Source organism: Engystomops pustulosus, chromosome 9 (assembly GCF_040894005.1).
Source record: "Engystomops pustulosus chromosome 9, aEngPut4.maternal, whole genome shotgun sequence".
NCBI lineage: Eukaryota > Metazoa > Chordata > Amphibia > Anura > Leptodactylidae > Engystomops > Engystomops pustulosus.
In genome coordinates, this window is record NC_092419.1 from 59026351 (window position 1) to 59042773 (window position 16423).

Here is a 16423-nt window from a genome sequence, read left to right on the forward strand (position 1 = left end):
AACACAGTGAGATAAGCCTCCACGTCGTCGGTCGCCGTCATCTTTTGTAAAGCCTTCTGCACTGCAGCCCGTGCGGAATGCTGGACAACTGGGTACCCTTGCAAACCAGTATGGGACCCCTCAGTAGTCGTCGCTTGCGGTGCTGCCATAACGCCAGAAAACTTTTCCATCATCAGCTGGAACATGGCTCGGGACTCTTCCTGCTGCTGGCGGGACCTCTCCTCCTGCAGCTGGAACATGGCTCGGGACTCTGCCTGCTGTTGCTGGAGCATGGCTTGCTGCTGTCGGGACCTCTCCTCCTGCTGCTGGAGCATGGCTTGCTGCAGCTGTCGATTAGCCTGGGACTCTTCCTGCTGCTGCTGCCGATTAGCTCTGGCCTCCTCCTGCTGCTGGCGGGACCTCTCCACCTGCTGCTGGAGAATGGCCTGCTGCTGCTGCCGATTAGCTCTGGCCTCCTCTTGCAGGTATTTAATAAAGTCCTCCATCTTGGCTTTATCCTGCAATTTGCCCGCTGCTTTCACCCAGGCCATGCAATGTTGCAGGATGTAGCGAGCCTTTCAGGTGTGTGTCTTTTTGAACTGCTCGCAATCCGAAGCACCATATGTGGGAGATTTGGCCCAGTAGAGACCGTGGTAGCGGGGTGCTGTGATGCAGTTCAAGACAGTGACACCAAGGTACAGTCCAAAACAGGTCTCGCCTGCGTTTATTGCAGCAGCAAAATAAAACAGCCTTTACATTCAGGCATTAAATAAACAAAAATCCTACCCGTCAGGGTGCTAACTATACAGGTGTTCACTAACTCACCACTATACAAAATCACTTGGCTGCTCCAGGCACAGAGGTCAGGGCTGTGTGCTCTCCAGCCTCCTTCCAGAGAGAGACAACACTTCCAGCTCTGCTGAGCGGTTTAAAAAAAAGACTGATTGGGCTGCTCCCATCACCTGTGTCCAAGGTGCTGGACACCCAACCTCAGCACTAAGGCCTTGCATAATAGCAAAACCTAGGAGAAACATACCGCCCATCCACAGTTAACCCCTTCAGTGTCTCACAATATATAAATATATATATATATATATATATATATATATATATATATATATATATATAGATATAGATTTTTGTTTAGTCCCTTTGGAACAACTGTTTCAAGCCACAAAATACACCTGACTTCTCATTGCAAAATTGACTTGTCCTTTTCACACCCTCTGGCACTGGGGGATACACGGATGATCCCCATGAACCAATTGACATTAATTGACCCACGTAAAAAACATGGAAATTATGTGAAAGGGGGTGTCACTATGATGTGTAATGTTGCAAACGTGGTTCCCTATGCATCTCTGCAATTCCCTTTTGATCTTACCAATATATTCAAGACCACATTGGCAGACTGCTCTGTAGATGACACCCACGGACCTGCAGTTAATTTTATATCATATGTTCTACCTGTCAAGTTAGAGGAAAAGCTTTTTCCAGTCATGAGGAAAGAGCATGCAATGTACCCACTACATTTGAAGGGGAAGTTGGGGATAAAAACATTTACAGGCTGGTGCTGTGATTAATTTTTCAGAAAAGAAATAATCAGGTCAAGACCAGCAATCGATTATCCTTTGTACTTGTAAAAAAGTGAATAATTTAGAGGATAGCAAAAACCCTATTAGACTTATTTACATGAAACTAAAGTAGCATAAATACCATAAATGTAAATAACCTAGGTACACCAGTGGATCTCCTCTCTGTTAGATTACTGTTTAGCCTGCAAAATGAAACTGACCTTACTGATTCGGGTAAAGGGCCATTTACAGTTCTGAGAACCATACCCCCATACAATTCTGAGATCCAAATCTGTTTTTTAACTACATTATATTAATTAGAATAATTAAGTATAATGTACCATTTGAATTATTCTTTGTATACAATTGTAACGTGTGGACATAATAGACTTTAACACAAGTAATCTACCAAATAGGCCATTGTGACACAAATTGTTCAGGACATGTATGTGATCTATAAATAGGATGGAAAAAGACTAATTTCATGTCTACTCTTCTACTCCATGATTGCTTGTCTTCTATATCGTAATCGTAATTTCATCAGTTACCATGACAACCTAGTATGTAAGCATAGGGTCTCAGACAGCTCCAAAGCTATTTAATGGAACAAGGCTGTTGCTTACAAGCTTGTTTCAAGCATTCTTCCTTAGGTCTATGCATATGCCATCTGAATAAATATTAGATACTTTATCTCTACATGTTGCAGGACACAGAACTGTATGATTTAGTCTAGAAAGAGATAACCCTCTTAATGGAATGAAATTCTGAACAAGCTATTGGGTATTATGCAGGGAAGTAACTGGATATCAATTTCAGGCAGTATTTGTTAGATTGCATATACTGGTACATAAACATTTCTTTTTTTGGTTATCCTTATGAGCAGGTAAAGGTAAATGCATAGCTATTGTTACAAATAGACATTCAGCTCGGACACCGCCACCTTAGGGAGTCAAAATTCTACAATAGATTAAGATGTTTTCCCTCCTCTCTACACAAATTATATACTATATCAACACATTCTACTAAAATCATTAAAAAGGTACATTTCACAATTCAACCTTTTGGGGCACACATGTGTCACTTTCTGGTTCACTCTGCCAGTACAATATTGGGGTAGATTTATAATTCTATGATTTCTGACATGTAAAAAAAACTTTTCATTGGATTAGTTACCCGAATCTTGCTTATTTCTTCCTGCTGCTATAAGTTTCCGTCAGTGACTCCTCATATGGCCATTGCTAGGCACATCCTGTCCACACTGGGCTGAATACAGAGTGAGAATGTGCATGTTAGACACAACCCCTCTCCTCTCTGCACTGCTCTTTTAGCTGATTTCCCCTAGTCTACTTCCAGCACTCAGTCATGTGCTGACAGGGACCCTAACTAATGTAATAACAAAACACCTACATTCTTTTCTCTACCTGTACACCCTCAGCTTTCCCTACACTTGTATAAAAACAAATAATCAACTAGACAAAAGCTGCAGCTCTTGTACAAAGCACCCCTTCACCCCATGCATGATAACTACATGCATGATATACATGATAAATAGATCATATTAGACCTTTATACAGGTGTATTTGGGTCCAGGCTATGTATTTGCCGTACCAGACATGGGGCATGTCCCGACTTCAGCCTGTGGCAGAGCCAGGGAACAATAAAAGGTAAATCAAGATGGTGGCGCCCTTCTGTTGGCGCCAGGGCAATGTGTGACGCCACTGCTCTGAGTGTGATGTCACTGCGCTTCCTGACGGCACCTCCATCTTGGTATATGTCCGAGGGACACCACGAGGGAAGACGATGAGGTCGGCGCGCATCAGGGAACAGAAGAAGCTGAAGTATAATTTTATTATTTCACCTTGTATTGCTTATAGGTTTTATAGGGGGATTGTATATAGTTAGTTATTATAGGAGGTGTATATAGTCATAATAGGGGGACTGTATATGGTTAGTTATTATAGGGGGTTTATATAGTCATTATGAGGCATATAGTTATAATAGGGGGACTATATAGTTATTATAGGAGGTGTATAAAGTTATAAGGGGATGTATATAGTTGTAATAGGGGGACTGTATATAGTTATTAATAGGGGTGTATATAGTTATTATGGGTGTCTATATATAGTTAGTATAGGGTGTTGTATATAGTTGTTATAGGGGGACTGTATATAATTAATGCTGTGGGACTGTATATAGGTAATGTTGGGAGGGACTGTATATAATTAATGCTGGGGTGCATATCGTGATTACTGGGGGCTGTATATAGTTATTGGTGGGGGCCTGTATATAGTGAATACTGGGGAGCTGTATATACTGATTTCTGGGGGGGCTGTATATAGTGATCACTGGGGGGTTGTATATAGTGATTACTGGGGGCTCTATATATTGGTATTTCTGGGGGCTATATAAAGTTATTGCAGGCGGGCTCTATATAGTGATTGCTGGGGGGCTGTATATATTTATTGTTGGGGGTTGTATATAGTGATTACTGGGGTGGGTTCTGTATACAGTGATTACTGGGGCTGTATATATTTATTGCTGGGGGCTGTACATATTTATTGCTGGGGGCTGTATATAGTGATTACTGGGGGCTGTATGTAGTTATTGGGGGGATGTATATAGTGATTACTGGTGGCTGTATATAGTGATTACTGGGGGCTGTATATAGTTATTGATGGGGGGCCGTATATAGTGATTGCTGGGGGCTTTATATAGTGATTGCTGGGGGCTGTATATAGTGATTACTGGGGAGCTGTATATACTAGTTATGGGGAGCTGTATAACGTGATTGCTGGGCGGCTGTATTTAGTGATTGCTGGGGGTTGTATATAGTGATTTCTGGAAGGCTGTATATAGTGATTGCTGGGGGTTGTATATAGTGATTACTGGGGGGCTGTATATTGTGATTACTTGGGGCTGTATACATTGATTGCTGAGGGTTGTATGTAGTGATTACTGGGGGCTGTATATAGTTATTGTTGGGTGTCTGTATATAGTGATTACTCTACCCTGTCTAGACTACATTCAATGGGGGCCCCCACCAGATTTTGCACCCAGGGGCCCCAACCAACCTAAATTCGACCATGACTCCCTCCTTTACAGGGAATTATCTATATAGAGTGTTGTTCTATATATACAGGACAGGGCTTACATGAGGAGCTTCCTTCTCTTGAGGAAGTGAGGAGGGGAGAGCTCATAATGCAAGTAAGCAAAGTGTGGGCCCTTTTCCTTGCTGCAGCAGATTAATTCCCAGATGTCCTTCATTCTCCACTCAACAATATCACTGGGCAGGGGAGGTATATAGTTTAACTTGGGAAGGTAGGCAACATATATTATAACTTGAAAGGGGAGGCTTTATATAATATAACGGAGGGGAGGCTGCTTATGATATAACTGGGGAGTGGAGGGTGCTGTATATAATATAACTTAATATTGTTTTTATTATTTTAAGTACTACAATGTCAATACAAACATACAAAAATGTTCTGGTTTCCAACAACAATGGAGCATTGGGTTGACATTGCCAGAAATATGGCATTATACAATATAATTTATACAGATACATTTTCCCAAGAGTTGTTTGATGTTTAATCTGAATCAGGGTTTGTAAGCGTTGTATTTGTCCTGCTTTTTTTCTGAGCCATACATTTAATTGAAACAGTTAGGTTCCAGAAAAGAAACAGAAAAGAAACAAAAATAACACTACTGTATTAACTCCTCTCAGACCGCCCGTTGACTTTAGACGTCAGCTGGCGTAGGTCCAGGGTCTGCAGCGACATCACGGGAGCAGGAGACTCCCAGAGACCGTAGGGAGAAGAGAGATGCGGTTCGTTACCGCGTCTCCCTTCTCCACTCTTCGGCGCATCGCACTGAATGTTTGCGATTCATAAAGGAGCTGAGCCAGCACGGCCGCCGGCTTCATAGACTTGACGGTTATGTGACCACCGGGTCTGGAGGGGTTAATCAGAGCTTCTGGGTCTAATTAGACCCAGTACAGCTCTGATCAGAATCCCTAGTTTGACAAGTGGGCATTCCCCTGTAACTGAGGCTCTAATAGATGCCTCAGATACAGGGGGAAAAAAAAGGGAAATGTAAAAAAAGAAAAATAAAAGTGAAAATGTCCCCCAAGGGGCTTTTATAGAGTAAATGCACACACACACAACAAAATATTAACCTCTTCATGCTCTGCATCCAATATATCGAACATTGAGCGCAGTGACATAACGCTTAGCGTCCAATATATCGGACACGACTGCTACTTGCACTTTGGATGTAACCTTGATGCTAGATGACATCACAGGACAAATCTGATTGGTCCTGTGACGTTGATCGTCGCCATTGGCCAGTCAATACAAACTGGCCAATGACGGCGATCTGTGACGATTTTTGGGCAGATCTTACATTGCCCATTGCAGATCAACATTGCCATTTTGTGATTGGTGGTGTTTCTAGTGATCTGTCCCTGTACTGTATCCCAAAACACACAATTAACATGGAGGAGCAGGCACCGCGTGGAGGAGTAGGCGTTTTATCGAGTAGTAGGCATTTTGTGGAGGAGCAGGCATTTTGTGGAGGAGAAGGCGGTGTGTTGAGGGGCAGGCGTGGTGTGGAGGGGCAGGCGAGCTGTGGAGGAGCAGGCGTGGTGTGGAGCAGCAGGGGTTGTTCTGTCTACTATCCCCCCATCATGTCCCAGAAGACATATACCGACTTGGAGGTATAAAATTATATGGCCTCCGATATGGAGTCTGCTAGTGGGGACGAGTGTGGGGATGTTTAATTTGTCCACCTTGTCCTCACAAAGCAACTCTGAGGAACCCCCAAGAAGGCGCTTTCGTTGTAGTGCCTGAAGCGCCTAAGACTTCTGAAGTGCCTAGGTACAAGGACAATAGAGAGGTCCTTGTACTAACAACAATACATGAGCACACCACCACCCCTGCCCCTGTACGAGGTACCAGTACAGAAGCCCTGAAGCCAGACCATATTTTGGATTACAATAGGTACATGGGTGGGGTGGATTTGTTGGACCAGGTACTTCAGCGATACAACGCCAAGTGGAAGTCGACGGTGTGGTACAAGAAACTGGCCGTGCACATCATGCAGATGGTGCAGGCTAGAGGGGAACTTAACTGGAATTTCAAGTATTGGTAGTCAAGCAGTTGATTTGGAGACCAGGAAAGGGGGAGTGCTGGTACGTCTGTAAACGAGGCCAAACCACGCATTGAACCAGGGCAGCAGTTTCCAGGAGAAGTTCCCCAAACAGCCAGCAAGGGAAGGACACAGAAGAGGTGCAGGCTGTGCTCCAAAAAGGGCCTAAAAAAAACAGTGTTTTTCGGAGTTACAACACGTCCCTGGATATATAATTGTATAAATGCACACATCATGCCGCACCTTCTCTGATGAGCTATGCCATGTGCCCAGCCTGTAGATTATTGCCAGATATGGGGTATTGCCGTACCTCGGAGAACCTGCATCATGATTTTTGGGGTGTTTGTTTCCCGTGGCATGAGCTGGGTACAAGATGACATAATGGATAATTTGTACTATACACTATCCATTATGCATCATCCTTGGGGTCCACCTGTGGGGTTAAAATGCTCACTACACCACTAGATTAATTCATGGAGGGGTGTAAAATAAGGTCAGTTGTCAGGGGTTTCTACTGTACTGATCCTTAAGGGCATCTACAAATGTTTTATGGTGCCAAAAAAAATGTAAATGTCATTTTCATGCCATTCTCTTCCGAGCCCTGTTGTTTCTCCATTTTGAAGATTATTGCCACATACCCTGGAGAACCTGCATGATGATTTTTGGGGTGTTTGTCTCCAGTGGCATGAATTGGGCAAAAATACTTTTGACACTACAATGACAAATTTTGAGAAATTGCAAAGCAAATTTTACTCGACAAATTTTACTCTTATGGGTTAAAATGCTCATACAACCTTAAATAAATTCTTTGAGGGTTGCCCTTTCCTAAAATGGGGTCACTACTTAGGGGTTTCTATTGTACTGGTACCTCAGGGGCACCCCAACAAAAGTCTAGTGAAAAAGGTGCGCCAAAAACTAGATTTTGTTGTCTGTAGACTATTGCCACTAGATGTTGTTGCCTGTAGACTATTGCCACACATGGGGTATTGCCATACCCATAATAACAAACAGAATAATTTTGGGGGTGTTTATCTACAGTGGGATGAGTTGGGCTGAATACATTTCTTCCTTCTCTGGCACTTTTGAGAAAACAATGCAACTTTTACACTGCCCCCTTCACTTTGTATTAAATGTGGCCCAGCATCTTAGGGGTTAAAATGTTCATACAACCCTTGTTAAATTCTTTGAGGGGTGCCCTTTCCTAAAATGGGTTCACTACTCAGGGGTTTCTATTGTACTGGTACCTCAGGGGCACCCCAACACCAATCTAGTGACAAGGGTGCTCCAAAAGCGAAATGTTGCTCCCTCCCTTCTCAGCCCTGCTGTGTGCCCAGCCTGTGAATTATTGGCACATGTGTGGTTCCAAATTCATTACATTGTAAACATACATTTAAAAGTATCACAGTGTGTAGAGGTGGACTTCAAACGGTCTACAGTTTTTAGATGATCTGAAATTTAGCGGATAAAAACAAACAAATAACAGAGCCTGTTATGTAGAAACAAGCAGAGTGAGGAAGCCTTATACCGTCAATTTATCACAGTGTCTGATGCTGGATGATAAATTTGCTGTAGCATAAGACAATCTCCATGTAGCTCCCCTTCATAGAAGAAGATAATAGAGAGTTATAACATAGGGGAGATGTTTCAGAATTGTGCACTCATGAGTAGTAAAGGCCATAACAATGTGGAAACTTGCACATGACGATTTTGATTGGAGTTCTCTTTCATTATCTTCTTCTACCTGGCCGCTAAGTCAGTTTGTTACTGCCACAACTTTACACACATTAAATTTAATAACACAAAAGTTTTAGGTTCCTCACTTTATCATCATCTCCTTCACAAACTCAATACTTTTCTCTTGTTCCCCTAGAGATCTCAATTATGCCCCCACAACAGCCAATGGTCAAAGTGCCAATAGTTCTTTAATCAATAGAAAGAGTGCCCTAATTTTCAATTTGCAATCGATACTGAGCCTAAAATAAAGTCGTTGGCACCTCAGGATTGATGGACTTTGGAGTATAAGTATGGTTGATCTAAAATAGTTTGAGATACCGATATCCTCTGTTGTATTCTCTCTTTGTATGTGGGCTGCAGCAGTTATGTCACATTGGTGCATCGCTGCAGACTATAACTAGTAGTAACCTAAAAGAGGACAGTTAGTTACAGCCTGTAACAATCATGCACAATCAATGTGAATGTAGCCTGTGTAGTGGTGGAAAGACGTAGAAGAAGAAGTAATCCAACAGAATAGCATAAATTTACACAAAGTAGATAGTAGCACAAAATATTTATTTTATTGTGAAAGAATAACAAATACTGGTTAAAAAATGGCCCCACCGCAGGGGACACACAAGACAATGTTGTATGCCAAACAACAGATCAGGCTGGTATAAAATGTGTTTACGCTCTGTAGATGTAAAATAGGGCATCCGTGGCCATTAACACATATGTAGTACTAATGGGAAGCATTGATAAATGACAGTAAACAAATAACAATAGAATGGAAAGTGGTAATCACAAGTGAGACAGAAGGCTTACCCATGTTGCACTGATTGTTGCCTGGAAGACAACGGCCCCAACGCGCGTTTTGGCTGGTTTGCAGCCTTCGTCCTTATTCATCCTTATTCCCTAATAAAATTTTAAAAATCCCCCTCTACAGTATAAAATTATCTATAGACTATATATTTATTTAGAATGGTCCTCTTGCGTTAATTTAATATAAACTTCTTTTTAACTATCCCTATGTCTCACAAAAGAAACGTGACACACATTTTTATGGTAATGCACAAAAAAAGGAAGTTATGGCCCTTAAGCCAATAAGTTTCAAAATGCGGTAAAAATGTCAAATGCAAACACAGAGGGAGAGGTTTTCAGAAGTGTCTTGGAGCAGAACTGTTCTAGTTGCCCATGGCAACAAATGAGAGCTCAGCTTTCATTTTCCTACAGCTGGTTACAAAATAAAGCTGAGCTCTGATTGGTTGCCACTAGAACAGTTCTGAAAAATCTCCCTCACAGTGTGAGAGCTGCATAGCGGCATGTTCACATCATGTAATTTCGTTTTGAAACGCACATTAAGTACATCCACAATATCTATTCCCTAAACACAGATGTGTCTAGACCTAAAGCTTGTGTCTGAAAAGCAGCATCAAGTGTTTTCTTAGCGTGGCAAAACACATGTTGCTTCTTACAGGTCTGAAGACATCTGTGCTCAGGGAGGTGATTCTCTAGATGCGCTTGATATATGCTTCAAAATACATCTTGTGAACATGGCCTTAAAGTCCAGCATTAAGCTGGTGCCTCCCCCAACATATTGTGGCCCTCTTTTCTCCTCCTCATATTGTGGCCTCTCATCTCCCCCTGATATTGTGGCCTCTCATTTCCCTCTCATATTGTGGCCTCTCAACTTCCCCTCATATTGTGGCCTCTCATGTCCTTCCTCATATTGCGGCCTCTCATCTCCCCCACATATTGTGACCCCCCTTATCTCCCTCCTCATATTGTGGCCCCTTAGCTCCTCCTCCTAGTGTAGCCTCTGATCTCCTCCTTATATTGTGGCTTTTCATCTCCTGTTCATATTGCTTCCCCTCACCTCCCCCTCATATTGTGGACCCTTCATCTCCCCTACATATTGTGGCCACTCATTATATTGGGAGCCTCCTCTCATTTACCCCTCTTATTGTAGCCCTACTCCCCCTCTAATTATGCCCCCCCTCACCTCTTATTGTGGACCCCCTTCCACTCCCCCCCCCCCCCTCATTTCCACCCTCCTCAGCAGCTCCTCTTCTTCTCTGCTGCTATGTACAAAAGGCCAGCAGGCAGTGATGTCATCATATCGCGCCTGCCGCCTGCTGCACATAGCATCAGAGAGGCACAATGATGATGTGGAGAGCTCATAGCTCTTTGCATCATCATTGCTTTCAACTCCATTTGAGTCGGAACGACACAGAGTTCAAGTCGCAAACTGAAAAAAGAGTGGAGTTGGCACGGTTAGGGGGTGGGGTCAGCAGGTATCAGGGCCCACCGGTAATTTCAACGCCACACTGGTGGGCCAGTCCCACCCTGGTAACAAGCCAAGCCAGAGGGAGGGAAGGAAGCTGTTTACTGCTGCACAGGAAGTCAATACTGGCAGACAGGGCCTCACTTCCAGCAAAGAAACAGATAACTCTTAAAAAAAAAATATAGAAAGTACAGAATTGTTATAATACACATCTTAATCAATTATTCACAAAGCTTCATCCAAAAATTCATAACAGATTTCTTACCCCCAACCCCCACCCTCGACTAGGCATGCGGGAAAAAAAAACACAAATCACTCATCTCTCATACCCTCCATTGTTTCCAGATACGATATTCCATACTTTCAATCCTAACCGATGACTCATAATTGTGTATCTTCTTACCAAATTCTGCCAATGTACAGTTTAAGTTTCTTTACTCCTTTCCATCCCATAATCAACACCAAGTGACCCAAAAATAACAGCTCTGCCAGCAATCTCTTTGTTATTTTGGGAGCTATTAATACCCCAATATATCCAAGGATTGTCTAATTGTTTCAAACAGGAAGATCTAAACCCAAATTTCTATTAATATCCTCAAATATATCATACCAGTATTCCTGTATAATAGGACATGACCATAACAAATGTGCTAAGTCTGCAAACTCTTGTTTGCAGCGACCACAGTGCGAATTTCCTCTCAACCCGCTTTAAATAACACATATGTTGAATAATACACTCTATATATTATATTCAATTGAACAAACCTAAAGTTATCATTAATAGACACCCACTTCACTTCTCTATATATCTCTTCCCCAGTGATCCTGACTCAAACACCCTAAACTCCACTTTCTCCTTTTAGCTTGACTAATGTGTTGTGACTAGAGATGGGCTAATCGATTCTAACAAAGTGGAATTCATTTAGGATTTCAGGAAAACTTTGGTTCAGCATGAATCCGAGGTTTACGGTGATTCGTGGGAACACATCCCCCCCCCCTACCTTATTAGAAAAATGGCTGCTAGCACAATTTGTTACATGGTGCAGAGAAGTCTGGGAAGACGTTCACACATGTGCAGGCATATAAGCCAATCAGCGACCGGCAGGCTTATGTGATGTCACAGCCCTATAAAAACAGACGGCCATTTGCAATCCCATCATTTCCCACTGCGTGTGCTGCCTCTAGCTTCCAGCTGTTTGTACTCAGTAGCTGATGGAGTGATTTTTGCTCAAAGTCCAGGGTGTCCGTTCAAGGAGATCTGTATACCCCAAATTTCAATTCTTTTTTGTTGCTAAAGTTGATATCGCAACATAGTTGGAGTGATTTTTGCTCTGACCTCCTGCAGCTGCTGCCACCTCCACGCTATGTCATTGTGCCACTCTGTGGCCTACGATGTTGCTGCCACCTCCATAATTTGTCATTGATTGATTGATTGATTGATTAATAGCCAAAAGCAATACACAAAGGACATGCAAATATCCCATTTACTGGCCATCTCTGTTTTGGATCAACTCCTGTTTGTTTTTGGCTTTAGCAATACTGATGGATTATTGTCCATTTGAAAGCAGTCACTGACAGATGAAAAGAAGGGCAAAATGATCAGTGACGTCAATGCAAAATTACTGCTTCCACCCTCTCCACTCTTTTGGTGGGTTTCTACATGTATCAGTGTTTAACGGAACAGGTTCTGTAGTAATCTATGGAATGATCTGATGTCAGTGTAAAAAGAGTGCACTCTTTGATGTTACAGTGGGATCTTAGCCCTCAGCTCAGTCCTTTCAAGCTGGCACAGACGTTACCTTGTCAGGCTGCGTTCCCGCTTCACTTATTTGGTCAAGTTGGCCCTTGTAAGTGCCCATGAAATTGTTTGAAGACCAATCCACGCTCCCTATGCATATTTAAGCATGGTACAACGTTCTACAACAACCTACAGGCTCTCTGCAGCCAGGAAATACCTGTTTTTTTACGTGATTCGCCATGATTCGATAATTTGGCGAACTCGGCGAAATGAATTTTTGAAAAATTTGCCCATTTCTAGTTGTGACCCTTTAGTAATTTCCTATTATTATAATATACACATATATTTTTAATAAATTTTTCTTCTCAAACTTAAAATTATTTAATTCATATTTTACTATGACAGGTGTATTTAAGAAACCCTTTATTCACTTCAACCCTTGAATACTGTGACTCCTACAGATACCCCTTCATTATTAAACTGTCTGGGCCCATGACTGAAGTATTCCCCCCTGACAGAGAATGGTCATTACTTCCATATCCTGTTTTAAGATTTTAATAAATTAAACCTACATAAGGTCTAATATTTGTCTAACTTTTCCAGGATCCTATCCCCGTCTATCACTGAGTTTTCGAATTAAGAGAAACATTGGATATTTTATACTTCAGACCTACATGCCATCTATATTGATCACTATTCTGTCGTGGGTTTCATTCTGGATCAACTATGATGCATCTGCAGCAAGAGTGGCACTCGGTATGTACTGTATGGGTGGACACAGACAAAAAATGATTGTATAAACTGATCATTTATTTGGCTGACAACTATTCCTCTTGATTCTGCCGTAAACCTCCAATATATAAGCAAGCATATTTGTTCATTACAATATAGACAAATAACCATCTGCCCATTAAACAACAATTGTGGCCCAAGGGGGCCTATCCAATGTTTGAAAGTGGTTGTCCAGGTTCAGAAAATAAATGTTATGATGTGAAGTTACACAATTTTACAATATACACTCTGTATTAGTACTTCCATAAGAATACAGTCATCTTAACTTTAAAAATTATTATTTGTATAGTTGCAACACATTATGCTGGAATCAGGGAAATGTGCATACAGGAAAGCAGATAGTACATGGTAAATAATAATCTACAACCGAAAAGTGTGTTAGGGTCAGCTCTCATGAGCTGACCATAGTGGTGAGATAAGAAGTACTGTAAAATGTATCACAATCAACTTTTAGAAACTAATTGTGTAATGAAAAGTTATTCAATTTTCTAATTTACTTTCTTTATCAATTACTCACGGTTTTCTTGTAGATTTCTACTTGCTGTTATTCTATATGAAGCTTGTATGTTTATTTCCAGTGAACAGAAATCTGTCCGTGGTCACACAGGTGCATGTCTCATTATAACACAAAGCTCTGGTTACTCTTTGTGATACTAATGAGTTGTTCACCTGTGTGATATCACATGACCATAAACCAGTTTTTATCCACAGAAAATAAACCCTGATGCTTCCAAATAGAGATACAAAAAGTATATTTTCAAAATGTACAACTTTTCATTATACAAACAATATCAATTATTTGCTGAAAGTGGACAGCACCTTTAATGATTATTTTGTTATCTCAAATATTATGGCTCATGATTTATCTAAATACAAAATATAAAAGGGGCACATTTACTAAAAACAGTGCTAACTGCACTGTATGCAGTTTGTCTGTTTAGTGTGTAGGGTGCTCCATGAATCTGGTGCCACCTGCAGTACCTGACAGAGTGTACCAACTTTTTTTGGTGCACCTTTAATTTGGGGCATGTGAAACACTTCTGTGTTACATATAACACTTGTGTGAAGCACTTCTGTTGCATGATAAATGTGGCGCATGGCAGCTGTGCATCAGAATGCCCATTTCAGTGATGAAATTTGTGTCGCGTGAAAAATAGTGCAGTCACCACACAAAAAGGTCACATGCGCCACATGTGTGGCGCGGACAGTTCTTGAATACATGTGCAAGCAGTTTACACATGAACGAACATGACAGCAGTCTGACATCACTTTTTCTTAGGTCCTAGCACTCAGGAAACAGTATTCTGTAAATTTGTAGGAAAACTATTTCCCTACTAGTATGTTTAAAGGGGCACAACAGTCAGAAATCTGAATTTTCTATTTAATATACAATAAATTGTTGTGAAGGTAATCTTATTATCAGTTATTGTGTTTGTGAGCTGGTTCTCAGCTGTGCCATATGACCAACAATCTGAGGGTGCGGTCATATGTTGAAGTTACATCTGCACCATAATCAGTTTTGAGGTGGTTTTAGGTGCAGTTTTGTTAAATTAACAGGTGAGAGACATGAACTGAATTTACAAAACTGCACCTAAAGCCACCTAAAAACCGATTGTGCTGCAGATGCATCTTAATCAGCTTTGAGGTAGTTTTAGGTGTAGTTTTTGTTAATTTAACATTTGTTGAACAGTTTTCCCTTCAAAATCAAATTTACCCATTCAGTTCATGTTTTTTACCTGTTAAATTAACAAAACTGCACTCAAAACCACCTCAAAATTGATTGCAATAAAGTTGTAACATAAGGAGAATTTAATTTGTCTTAATGACCAGATTCTTATGAACACAGACAATCCAGACCTTTCCATCATTTATTATTGCTGTGTGCAAATAATAATAATTGTACTTTGGTGTGCCAAGTAAATCATGTCTGTGTGTCACATTAATATATTACAGTGTAGACGCAGACAGCTAGTTGGAAACAGAACATATACAATGACACAGGTAATAAATCCGCCTAACTTTACAACTGATGCATCTCATGTCTAAACAGGAAGTCACTCAAGAAATGAGCCGAAAAAAAAATACTTCCTGTCCATATATGAAATGCTGAGTACTTGGAGATTAAGAAGGGAGAGTAAAATCACCTAATACAGCCATCCTTTAATATAATTACGGTACCTTCACAATAATTTATTTGCTAGACATTTTATATATTGTAACTCAATATTTTATCATACATAAACACATCTGCAACATGTGGAGTGCAAATATATTTTTCTTTTTTTTTTTTTTAAATCCTATACGTTTTTAGACTCATTTTAAACTAAAGAAAGTATTAGGAACAAAGATGAATTATTGTAGAAGGCAGTCAATGATAATTAAAATCCTCTTGTGCAGTCAGAATTTAGATAATTATCCAGTCAGATTCATAAGGAACAAAAACTGTCAGTTTTCTTTTTTTTTCAGTGATAGATTTTGGAAAGAAGTTGATTTAGATTCCCTAGTTCCCTATAAAAGTAACATGTTTTTCTTTTTATTTCAGGAGTGACTACTGTGCTTACTATGACAACAATTAACACACATCTAAGGGAAACCCTTCCTAAAATCCCATATGTTAAAGCTATTGATGTATATCTAATGGGATGTTTCGTGTTTGTGTTTCTTGCTCTATTGGAATATGCATTTGTTAATTATGTATTCTTTGGTCGGGGCCCTCAACAGCAGAAAAAGTTAAATGAGAGAACAAGCAAATCAAATAATGAACGTCATCGTTATGAGGAAAGAAGAGTAAGAGAACAGGTAATTTCTTCACCTCTAAAGGAGAAAATAGTCACAACAATGGGAAAAAATACAAGGAAGTAATGTAAACAAAGTAAAACATATTATAGAGAAATAGCACTAACATATCTTTAGAGCAACACTATTTGAAATGTTGTTAATAAAATTCCACTACAGTAAATAAAATCTTGAAATGTATCTAATAGACAACACCTATAAAATAGCACCAAGAAATTACAATAAAAGAATAACAGCTATTCAAACACCATGGTCAAAATCAATAACTTTTATTAATCAATGTTCAAAACAGACAAACACTAGGAGCAGCAACAGAAAAAAGGTAGCACATAGCCGGGTGTAAACTAGTAGAACATGTGGATGTCTCCCTGCATATAATAAAGTGCCATACAATATCAAGAC

At 40.6% G+C, this 16423-nt stretch overlaps 1 protein-coding gene across 3 annotated transcripts in view; it reads left to right on the forward strand.

Annotated features, from left to right (window-relative positions):
• Positions 1–16423, forward strand: part of LOC140076600 (gamma-aminobutyric acid receptor subunit beta-4) — a 298936-nt gene that overhangs the window by 267253 nt on the left and 15260 nt on the right. For all 3 annotated transcript variants that reach the window (XM_072123197.1, XM_072123198.1, XM_072123199.1), the window contains 2 exons: positions 13037–13189; positions 15768–16024. In XM_072123197.1, the coding sequence (XP_071979298.1) occupies positions 13037–13189; positions 15768–16024 (410 nt within the window). The remainder of the gene's footprint in view (positions 1–13036; positions 13190–15767; positions 16025–16423) is intronic.